Raw genomic sequence first — 11,280 nt, forward strand, 5'->3', positions numbered from 1 at the left:
CAGCTTTCAGGACCGTTGACTGCTTCAGATCCTTCTGCACACCATTGTCTAATGCTATCCAGAGGTGAGCCGAGTATGCTTCTCTCAGTACTGTCATCTCTGGAATCTTGCCAGTGCTCCTCTGCACCTGGATGGGTGACTCAGGCTCGTTTTCGGAATTGGAAGTTGGCTAATGTGTGTCTATCTCGAGATAGGAGGTATCACTCTCCATCATCAGTGTTTTCTAGCAGAGGTTCCATGTTGGTTGAGAGACATGGATCCTTGCTCTGAAAGAGACTGGGGTCCAGTGCCCTACCAGTGGCCATATTGGAACCTGCGAAGATTTCCTCCCACAACTGGATCCTCCCTGCAAACCCTTCTTTCTCCAGATCTCCAAGTAGATGCCAGGATAGTTCACACGAGGAGGCTCACGAAGTTACCCTGGGTGCCAAGTTGGGTGCCAAGCAAGAGTAAACTGCCCCAGCAAGACCTCTGTTGGAGGAGTTCAAGAAAGCTTCACTGCAGCTTGCTTTGTGTTCCTCCTCCTCATCACCTGATGAGTTGATGCTATCTGGTGTGTCCTCTCTTCATTAGGTTGAATAAGGTCCTATCAGGACCTGTTGAAGAGGGTGTCTTCCTCCCTGGACACACAGTGGAGGTAGTTCAGAAGCGCTCACATAGGTTGGCGGAACTTAACATTCTTGGGAAAAGAGTGTCGGAACCTCAAAAGGGAGATCCTGCATAGTCTGTTGGACCACCTATGGAAGACCTGATGACTGAAGCCACAAACATCTCTGTTCAGTCCTTTTGGCTGTTGGTTGCAGAGAAGATGGTTTTTGCCACCAAACCCTTCCGAGCTCTAGAATAGCCTCATTTATAGGCAGAGCTACTCAGGAGGGCCCGGCTGAACACCAAAATTCCACAGTCTGAAGAACTCCAGAGCTACATTGAAGTCTTTTGAGGATTTATACTCCACTCCACATGAAAAAAGCAATTCTGCCCTGAGTCATTCCACTGTTCCTTTATATTTAGGCTACTTGACCAGTGCAGGAGGAAAGGGAAGAATCATATGATGAGACCACCCCCTAATCAGTTTTTGTCTGCAGTGAGCTCATCTAGAGACAACCTGGGTATACCAAGCAGTCCGTTTGACTGCCCTGTTGAGGATAGCTTACCATTTTGCCTTACGCCAGCTTCTCCTATCCCTGTTTTTTTTCTGACAGGCTATCCCACACTTCCCATGTGCTTGGACCCATATTACCTTAGAGCAGTGGGTCCTAAGCATTGTGGAACTGGGATAAAGTGACGGTTGTATTTCTACTCTTCCTCCCCTCCCTTCCCAGCCCCTCTTCAGGGACCAGTCTCACAAAGTGGTCCTCCTTCTGGAGGTCCAGTCTCATGTTGGGAGCTGTAGAAGAGATTCCTACTTTATACAGAGGGAAAGGGGTTTATTCATGTTACTTCTTAATTCCAAAGGCAAAATCTTTACCGTGTTATAGCTGAAACCCCGTTATATTGGCTTGGGGCGGCAGGGCTCCGGTGGTGATTAAAAGAGCTCTGGGTTCCAGCCGCTGCAGGGAGCCCGGGCCCTTTAAATCGCTGGCGAGCCCTGCTGCTGCAGCCCCAGGATAGCGGCGGCAGGGCTCCAGCAGTTATTTAAAGAGCTCTGGGCTCCCCGCAGCAGCTGTAGCCCTGGACCCTTGAAAGCGCCGCCAGAGCCCCGCTGCTACTGCGCTATACACGAACCCGTGTTATATCAGGTCGCGTTATAGCAGGGTAGAGGTGTATTTCCATACCTGGACAATTGGTTGGTGAGAGGTCAGTCCAAGAGCCAGGTAGAATTTAGTGTTGCCATGACCTAGTCCTTTAGAGTTCTGGGGCAGCTAATCAACAAAGACAAGTCAGCACTTCCCCCTGATTAGAAGATATTAGTGGTCCTGGATTCTACAGTAGTCAGGGCTTTCTTCTCACAAACCAGATTTCAGACTGGCAGCCATTTCCTTAGACTTAAAGGCCCATCCAACTGTGATATGTCTCAGGCCACATGTACGTGTGTGGTTTGGCATGCCAGATTTCATCTCAGGAAGCTTTAGATCTGGGTGAGCTTGGTGTACTCTCTGATTTGTCACCCACTGGACATTATAGTTCAAGAGCCCAGAGGAGTTCTGGCCATTTTGGACTGGTGAATGGACCCAGCCAACATATGTATGGGAGTTCCCTTTGTCCCTCCACAACCCATATTGACTCTGGTCACAGATGCTTCTCTAGGTTCACCTGGGAAATCCATGACTCAAGGTTTCTGGTCTGTCCAAGATTTAGCTCTCCACATAGATGTGAGAGAGTTGAGACAATGCATCTAGCTTGTCAGGCTTTCCTCCCTGACACTGGGGTAAGAATTCACTAGTGCTTATGGATAATACTTACTCCTGGGGGAATTCTGTGCCCCTGCAGAATTCATGTCCCATGCAGAATTTTTTTTCTCTGAAGAAAATACATTCTGCTGCAGAAGTGTTTCAGTTACGCCTCTCACCCTTCACCCACCAGGGGCTGCTGTGGCACCAGAACAGAGAGCATCTGTTCCTGGGCGGGAGCAGCCCCAACTGCTGATAGGTAAGTGAATAGACTGTGTTCCTCACAGTGCCCTGCCTGTTGGGCCTGGTCAGGATGCACGGGATATGTGGGGATGGACAGTGTGGGGTACATGGGTTGCTGTGGGGGTCACAGATGGTTCAGAAGGGCTAGTGGAGGGGACAGACTGACATGGGGGCTGAATGGCAGTGGGGGTGCAGGAATACAGGAGTAGGAGGGTGCAGAGACACATGGGGGAAGGGGGCTGGCTGAGTGGGGGTGCAGGGTCACATGGGGATGGAGGAGAGTACAGGGACACATGAGGACAGGGGCAAATGTGCCTGACTCAGAGAGGCTAATGATCAGCCAGGGTCTGCATGGGAGAGGCTCCCTAATAATCCCCCCTCCCACCCACCTCCAAAAAACCCTGTTCCATACTTCTCCCACCCACACCCAACAGCCCTCCAAATTCAGACCCAGGGTCCTTCCCAGCGATTACTTCCCTATTCCTCAGCTCCTTCTTTATCCCTGATCCCTACCCCCAAGCCTTTGCACTGCTTCTGAGGGGTACAGGAAATACATATCCATACATAATCACAGGACCATGGACATCTCCTTCATCCCAGCCTGGATGCTCTTCATCTTACTGCCTGGATGCTCCATGGTTAACACCTGAGGAGGAGGTCTGTTCAAAGGATTTACAAAACATCCTCATGAATAGCAGAAAACCACCTTCTAGGTACCCATACCTGTTGAAGTGGAAATGGTTCTCCCTGTGGTCTCAGCAAAAAGGTGTTTCGCTGATCCAGGCATCTACGCAACAAATTCTGGATTATTTATTCCACCTGAAACAGCAAGGATTTTCCATTAGTTCCATCAGGGTTCAGCTAGTGGCTGTTTCTGCTTTCCACCTTCTAGTTGCTAGTCACTCAGTTTTCTCCAATCTGATGTCACTCAGGTTCTTGAAAGATCTGGACAGTGTGACAAAGTTCCTCCTCTACCTTGGTGGGTCCTGCGCTTATTGGCGGATTTTGCTAGCCTCAGAGATCTTGCTGTGTTGGATCAGGAGTTGGGAGGTTTTGGGGGGAACCTGGGCCCGCCCTCTACCCTGGGTTCCAGCCCAGGGCCCTGTGGACTGCAGCTGCCTAGAGTGCCTTCTGGAACAGCTACACGACAGCTACAATTCCCTGGGCTACTTCCCCATGGTCTCCTCCCAACACCTTCTTTATCCTCACCACAGGACCTTCCTCCTGATGTCTGTTAATGCTTGTACTCCTCAGTCCTCCAGCAGCACATCCTCTCAGCTCCTTGCACCTCTTGCTCCCAGCGCCTCACACGCGCACCACAAACTGAAGTGAGCTCTTTTTTAAACCCAGGTGCCCTGATTAGCCTGCCTTAATTGATTCTAGCAGCTTCTTGGTTGGCTGCAGGTGTTCTAATCAGCCTGTCTGCCTTAATTGTTTCCAGAAAGTTCCTGGTTGTTCTGGAACCTTCCCTGTTACCTTACCCAGGGAAAGGGGACCTTCTTAACCTGGGACTAATATATCTGCCTTCTATCAGGGTATGTCTACACTATGGGATTATTCCAATTTTACAGAAACCTTTTTTTTAAAACAGATTGTATAAAGTCAAGTGCATGCGGCCACACTAAGCACATTAATTCGGCGGTGTGCATCCATGTACCAAGGCTAGCGTCGATTTCTGGAGCATTGCACTGTGGGTAGCTATCCCATAGTTCCCGCAGTCTCCCCTGCCCATTGGAATTCTGGGTTGAGATCCCAATGCATGATGGGGCAAAAAACAGTGTCGCGGGTGATTCTGGGAAAATGTCATCACTCAATCCTTCCTCCATGAAAGCAACAGCAGACAGTCGTTTCGCGCCCTTTTTCCTTGGATTGCCCTGGCAGACGCCATAGCATGGCAACCATGGAGTCTGTTTTGCCTTTTGTCACGTCACCGTATGTGTACTGGATGCTGCTGACAGAGGCGGTACTGCAGTGCTACACAGCAGCATTCATTTGCCTTTGCAAGGTAGCAGAGACGTTTACCATCCCTATTGCACCATCTGCCATTGTAAATTGGCGATGAGATGATGGTTATCAGTCATTTTGCACCGTTTGCATTTGGAAATTGGCGATGACTGTTAACAGTCCTTTTGTACTGTCTGCTGCTGTCATGGGTGCTCCTGGCTGGCCTTGCTGAGGTCGGCCGGGGGCGCATGGACAAAAATGGGAATGATTCTTATACTTATAAAAGACTGTATAAGATGGGACAGCTACCAGGTCTCGCAATTCTCCAACTCTCCTCACAGAGATAATCACCACTAAAATGGCTACTTTCATCAAAAGATGAAGCAACGAACAGGTAGCCAGCAGTTCGGGTCATTCCCTTCTTTATGTTTTGTCTAAAAATAGTCAGTCCTGCCTAGAATATGGGGCAAGTGTACTAGAGAACCAGAGAGCACAGCTGCTCCGGGTCAGAGCCCCAGAGATCCCGCAGAAATGATGAGCTGCATGCCATTCTAGGGGGTGTCCCTGCAACAACCCCACCCGTTGCTTCCCTCCTCTCCCAACCCTCCTGGGCTACCGTGGCAGTGTCCCCTCATTTGTGTGATGCAGGAATAAGAAACACTGAGTTTTTAGTGAGATAAAATGAGGGGGAGGCAGCCTCCAGCTGCTATGATAGTCCAGGCAGGACATTAAAGGGTGGGGGGCTGATGGAGTTCAGCCTCCAGCTGCTATAATGAAGACGGTTACCAAGCCTTCTGTACCGTCTGCCGGGAATGACCGGGAGTCATTCCCATTTTTACCCAGGTGCCCCCGGCTGACCTCACCGAGGCCAGCCAGGAGCACTCACGGGCTGATGATGACGATGGATGCCAGTCATTTTGCACCGTCTGCCACCGGGAAGGGGATGCGGGTGTTTAGCGCTGCAGCACCCCATCTACCAGCAGCATGCAGTAGACATAGGGTGACACTGAAAAAAGGCAAGAAACGATTGTTTTCCCTTTTCTTTCGGGGGGAGGGGAAAGGGTGTAAATTGAATACATACACCCGGGAAAATGTTTTTGACCCTTCAGGCATTGGGAGCTCAGCCAAGAATGCAAATGCTTTTCGGAGACTGCGGGGACTGTGGGATAGCTGGAGTCCTCAGTACCCCCTCCCTCCCTCCATGAGCGTCCATTTGATTCTTTGGCTTTCCATTACGCTTGTCACGCAGCACTGTGCTGAGTCTCTGCTGTGGACTCTGTCTATCATAGCCTGGAGTTTTTTTTCAAATGCTTTGTCATTTCGTCGTCTGTAACGGAGCTCTGATAGAACAGATTTGTCTCCCCATACAGCAATCAGATCCAGTATCTCCCGTACGGTCCATGCTGGAGCTCTTTTTGGATTTGGGACTGCATCGCCACCCGTGCTGATCAGAGCTCCATGCTGGGCAAACAGAAAATGAAGTTCAAAAGTTCGCGGGGCTTTTCCTGTCTACCTGGCCAGTGCATCTGAGTTCAGATTGCTTTCCAGAGTGGTCACAATGGTGCACTGTGGGATACCACCCGGCGGCCAATACCGTCAAATTGCGGCCACACTAACCCTAATCCGACATAGCAATACCGATTTCAGCGCTACTCCCCTCATCGGGGAGGAGTACAGAAATCGGTTTAAAGAGCCCTTTATATCGATATAAAGAGCTTCGTTGTGTGGAAGGGGGCAGGGTTAAATCGATTTAACGCTGCTAAATTCGGTTTAAACGCTTAGTGTAGACCAGGCCTCACTCTCCTGTAGCCATCTGGTCTGACCCTGTCACAACAGGTTATATCCCTAAGTAAAGGAACCTGTCCCCCTTGAGGATTAAATATGATGTTAACTAACAAGGTTGGTGAGTCCCCACTTTGAACTGCTGGCTACCTGTTCATTGCTTCATCTTTTGATGAAAGTAGCCTTTTTAGTGGTGATTATCTCTGTGAGGAGAGTTGGAGAATTGCGAGACCTGGTAGCTGTCCCATCTTATACAGTCTTTTATAAGTACTAAGTATACTTACAATCACATCCAAAATTTCTGACTAAAGTGTCTCATTTCCACATCAATCAGGCAATATACTTACAAACTTTCTTTCCCAAGCCTGATGCTTGTAAGGATTGAAGTGAGCTTCCGTACGTTGTATGTTCAGAGAGAGTCTTATCTTTTTAGTTGAACAGGACTAAACGTTCAGGTCATTCTCACAACTGTTTGTGATCGTTATGGACAGGATGAAGGGTCTTCTAGTCTCAATTCAGAATCTCGCCATGCCATTTCCTCCTGGATATGTTTATACCACGACATTGCCAATGTGTCTCCACTAAGCCAAGTGGTATCACAGTTGAGGAGACTGCAGGTGGCTTCTGCAGCTTTTTCTAGCTCAAGTGCCTACCCAGAGCTGCAAGTTTGGTCATCGGTATATGTCTTTGCACCTCATTATGCCATATCTCAACATTCTAGAGATAATGCCAGGTTCAGGTGTGATGTTCTTGAATCTTTTTTCAGGTAAACTCTAATCCACCTCTGGATTGAACTGCTTGAGAGTCACCTGAAGTGGATTTACCACTGATTAACTCTGTGATTTGAGCAAGTCACTTAATAGTGCCTCAGCTTTTCCACTTGTAAATTGAAATAGTACCTACCTCACAAGGTTGAGATCATCAGATAGGCACAAAGAAATGCAAAATATTATTCAGTTATGCCTGTGTGTTATTGTATGTCATTGGGCTTTTGTAAATAAATTAGTCATACTGTGAAATTAAGAGAGCAGATGGGTATTTTATATAAAATTCTTAACGAAACTGGTGCAAAATCCCATAAGTTTAAGGAAAAACAGCTAGTGACATTCTCACCCCCACTCTGGCCCTCTGTACACCAAGTAAAGGAGACAGAGCAGGATAAAGAGCCCTGATTCTGACCTGGGGGAATTTCATCTGCAGAGGAGCTAAGGAAGACAGGTTCAGGATGTCCTAAAGGACTTCTTTGCAAATCCTGACATAGGGAGTATACCAGAGTGTGAGGGAGTGGGAAAAGCATGGGATAGAGCTGCAGCTTGCCCACATACAGCCAATTACAGGCTGTTGTAATTTAGGCAGCCCTCCAGGGCTATCTGAGTTGCACTGAAAGCCACTCTGATCCCTGTAGCAGTCTAGAATCAGAAAGTTTTAGTCACTTTTGGGATGCTCCCTTCTCTAGGCTCTGAGTTCTTTGCAGCACCTCTTACAGATGCAGCACCGAATCTCACTGTTTGATTTTTGGGCAGCTTTCTGCGTCCTAACCTTTATTTTACTCCTTTCTTCCTGGATTTTAAATACTAGAGAGGCAGCTTGTACTAGTCCATGGATCTCCAGGGTTTGGTCACGCCTCTTATGCCCTTGCACTGATGTTTCAGCCTCCAGCCAAGCACCCAATGCAACATGCCAGAGCTCTGTGTAAATGTTGAATTGCATTCTTGTAGGAAGAAAGATGCAGCGCAAATGTCTTGGTGTGAGGGAAGTGTCAGAATCCAGAAATTTATCATTTAAATCCCTTCATTATTGGGGGTAAGGTTGTGAGAGGAACAGGTTAACTGGTGACTGTCTATAAATTGTAATCCTAATGGTAAAAATGCTGAAATTTGTAAAAGTTGCTGGGAAGTTCTTTATATTTGGAGAAATACAGTCCTCTGAACTTCAGAACAGCCTGAGCATTACCTAAGGTTGTATTGATTATAGACTGAACTAGTGACACCCCTGTTATTAAGGTTGCCTGACACTTCCCATTATAAGACCCTGTTTTCAGTTGCTTATAACTTTGACAGACTTACCATTCAGGCTGAAATTTTCCATTCTGTCCCAGGCTGAATTGTTTTGGAAAATTTCAGCCAAAACAGTTCATCTGTTTCCAAGACCAAGGGCTAGGGGAAAATGTTTTTCTTCAGTGTTAAAAATATTCTGGCAACTTTTATTTTTTTTAACTCTAGTCTGCTTAAATCTGCCCAAACATGGACAAGGTATAAGCCTTTGAAAAAGCAGAGTTCACAGGTGCTCAGTAGAGACTTGCTAGAGATTAGCTAAATTCTCTGGGGCTTCCGTCCTCACTGAGCATGCTTGAGCCTCTCACAGCTTCTGTGTATGATCAGAATGTGCATGTGTTGCCCCACAGCGCAACTGAGCAAGCCCTCTCCAGAGTCGGGACACTCCAAAACTGGACTTTCCCCATAATGGCTGCTTTGGGCCAGAGTGGGCACTAGAACTGAGAGCAGGGAGACTCAGTTCTGGGCATTCTGTGAGCCCCTGTTGGCAAAAGGGAGGAGGAAGCTATCTGATTCAAATGCAGAGGGGAGAAGAGATGGATATCTGGCATTGTGGGGGAGGTTTGGGGAATAAATTGAGACAGATGGGGAGTGGAGACCGGGATTGGAAGCTAGCAAAGGGGGCTGGGACTGGCTAGGCAAGGAAGCTAGGGCTGAGGACGAGAATTGGTGAGAAGACTGGATGGTGGCAAAACTGAGCTTGGATGAGGAATCTGGAGCTGGAGGCTAGTGAGGCAGGTTGAAGGAGGTAGGCGGAAGGGAGACAAATCTGACAAGGAGCTGGGGCACAGGAAGAGAACTGAGACTGACTGGGCAAAGACACGGGGCCAAGGAGCAGAGGAAGGTGAGGACAGTGAGATTGAATGAGAAGGCTGGGGATGGAGACTAGGCTGCATAATGGGGAGGGGGGGAGGGAGATCAGGAAGTGGAGGCTGGGTGGTGTGGTGGGGGGGACTAGAATTTACTGGGCAAGGAGACTGGATCAGAAACTTGGGGAGTGGAGATTGGGACTAACTAGGTGAGGAGAATGGGATGGGATAGAGGCAGGTTGGACGGGATGGTGCAGAAGGTGTCAAGCTTGGGGTAAATGGGCAGAAGAGTCTGTCCATTAGAGTGTACACTCCACTCTAGAGTTTGGAATGGAACACAAGATCCCTCAATCAGTGTTACCATTCCTCTGTCTCAGCACATATTTGTGAATCCCATTAGCAAGGTGTCTCATTCTCCTTGCTGGTCCTCATAAAGGATAGCAACCTACCACTGCTATCAGTTATCCAGTTAGCTCAGTGGCAGAGGTCTATGTGAATCTAAAAGTTTCAATGCTGCTGATGAGCCACAGGGGTATGTCAGTATGATGCCACATCATGGAATTTCGGGGGTTGGTTTTGCTTTTTTTAAAACATAGCAAATTACACACACAAAAACTACATTAAGAGAACATTATTAAGGTAGTAAACTCCAAAGTTAGGAAATGCAAAAGATCTTAATTCTGGCAACTTTAATTCAGCAATCATGTAATTAAAGAATATTTTGTAATGAATATGCATAAAGAGGCCAAATAAGGTTGTACTGGCATAATTCTGGCATAATTAATTCTTAATAATGATCTTTTAACATAGTTTTTTGTGTGTTGTTTTACTAAAAACTAATCTAAACACTGTTTATACTGAACTGCTGTGATTCATTTCTAGTGGGATTTTTTCTCTTTGCCTACTGGAAACAAACGCTTCCCAAAGCATCCCGTACTGTAATACACATCGACCTGGGAAGGATGACTGTTGTATTGTTCTAAGCATGGCTACCTTTTTTTTCCCCTCCTCCAGGTTAATGCAGCAGTCTGTGGAATCAGTTTGGAATATGGCATTTGACTTCATTCTTGACAATGTTCAGGTGGTTTTACAACAAACTTATGGAAGCACATTAAAAGTTATCTGAACTTAACTTGTAATAAAGAGCTTGGTGGGAGCCTGGAGCTCTCTGCTAGCTGTGCCATAAGTGCTTGTGAGGTATTTGCAAAGTGCATGATAGTAAGGCTCTGAGTTTTTATAATTTTCAATTTCTTTTTAAACAAAAAAGTGTTTTGTACATTTCTTTTCAAAAAGTGCCAAATTTGTCAGTATTGCATGTAAATAATTGTGTTAAAATTCTTTTATTGTAGTATAGAATCTATTTGCAAAATGTTTGTTTATAAAGTTTTATGGATTTTTACAGTGAAGTGTTTACAGTTGTTTAATAAAGAACTGTATGTATATTTTTGTACTGATTCCATTTTGTCAATGCTTCAGTTTGAATATAGCTAACCCTTTATTAAAGCTGTAGCTTTGAGTCATTTTACTAAGCTCTGCAGTGGTAAGCGCTTATTTAGTTCTCTCAAAATTCTGTGAGAAAAATCCATGAATCATTGTACCTGTTTATATAAAGTAGTCTAGAATACGTGAGTGTGACATCTTAAAATCATAGGCAGTACTTTGGGTTGAATAATTTATCTATCTTGCCTTTGGGATTATAAAGCCAATACCCATTGAACTAATGCATAAACTGTGTTCTGTACATTTGTAGGTCCACAAAGTATGAAAGCGTAAGTTCCATAGACTCTGTAGCACACTCTTAACTACACTGCACATAAAACTGCTGTGATTTCTGTGGCCCCATTCAGAAAACCTTTGTTACCGTAGTGATGGGTGTTCACAAAGTTTTAAATTACTTGCATGTATGTTTTTCCTTTAACATTTCACATTGTTACCTCTCTTGCAGAATCCAGGGTTGGCGTACACCACGCACCTTGCTGCTCACTTCTTTCCCCAAGGTGGTGAAGGATCAGAGTGAGGCATGCATGGGTAGCTCAGAAAAAAACTGGAAGGGCACAGAGAGAGCTCCTGGCAAGCTCAGCTCAGCTCCCACTCTAATCACTTCTCAGGTTTTTCATT

At 46.4% G+C, this 11,280-nt stretch overlaps 1 protein-coding gene across 10 annotated transcripts in view; it reads left to right on the top strand.

Moving 5' to 3' along the window:
* Positions 1–10,569, top strand: part of REV1 (REV1 DNA directed polymerase) — a 104,017-nt gene extending 93,448 nt beyond the window's left edge. For 9 of the 10 annotated variants that reach the window (XM_039530215.1, XM_039530172.1, XM_039530206.1 and 6 more), the window contains one exon: positions 10,177–10,568. In XM_039530215.1, the coding sequence (XP_039386149.1) occupies positions 10,177–10,288 (112 nt within the window). In that variant the 3' untranslated portion in view covers positions 10,289–10,568. Of the gene's footprint in view, positions 1–10,176 lie in introns of all 10 variants that reach the window. The other variant, XM_039530181.1, reaches the window with a different exon arrangement.
* Positions 10,570–11,280: the final 711 nt, after the last annotated feature.

The sequence above is a fragment of the Mauremys reevesii genome, linkage group 1, assembly GCF_016161935.1.
Source record: "Mauremys reevesii isolate NIE-2019 linkage group 1, ASM1616193v1, whole genome shotgun sequence".
NCBI classification, from domain to species: domain Eukaryota; kingdom Metazoa; phylum Chordata; order Testudines; family Geoemydidae; genus Mauremys; species Mauremys reevesii.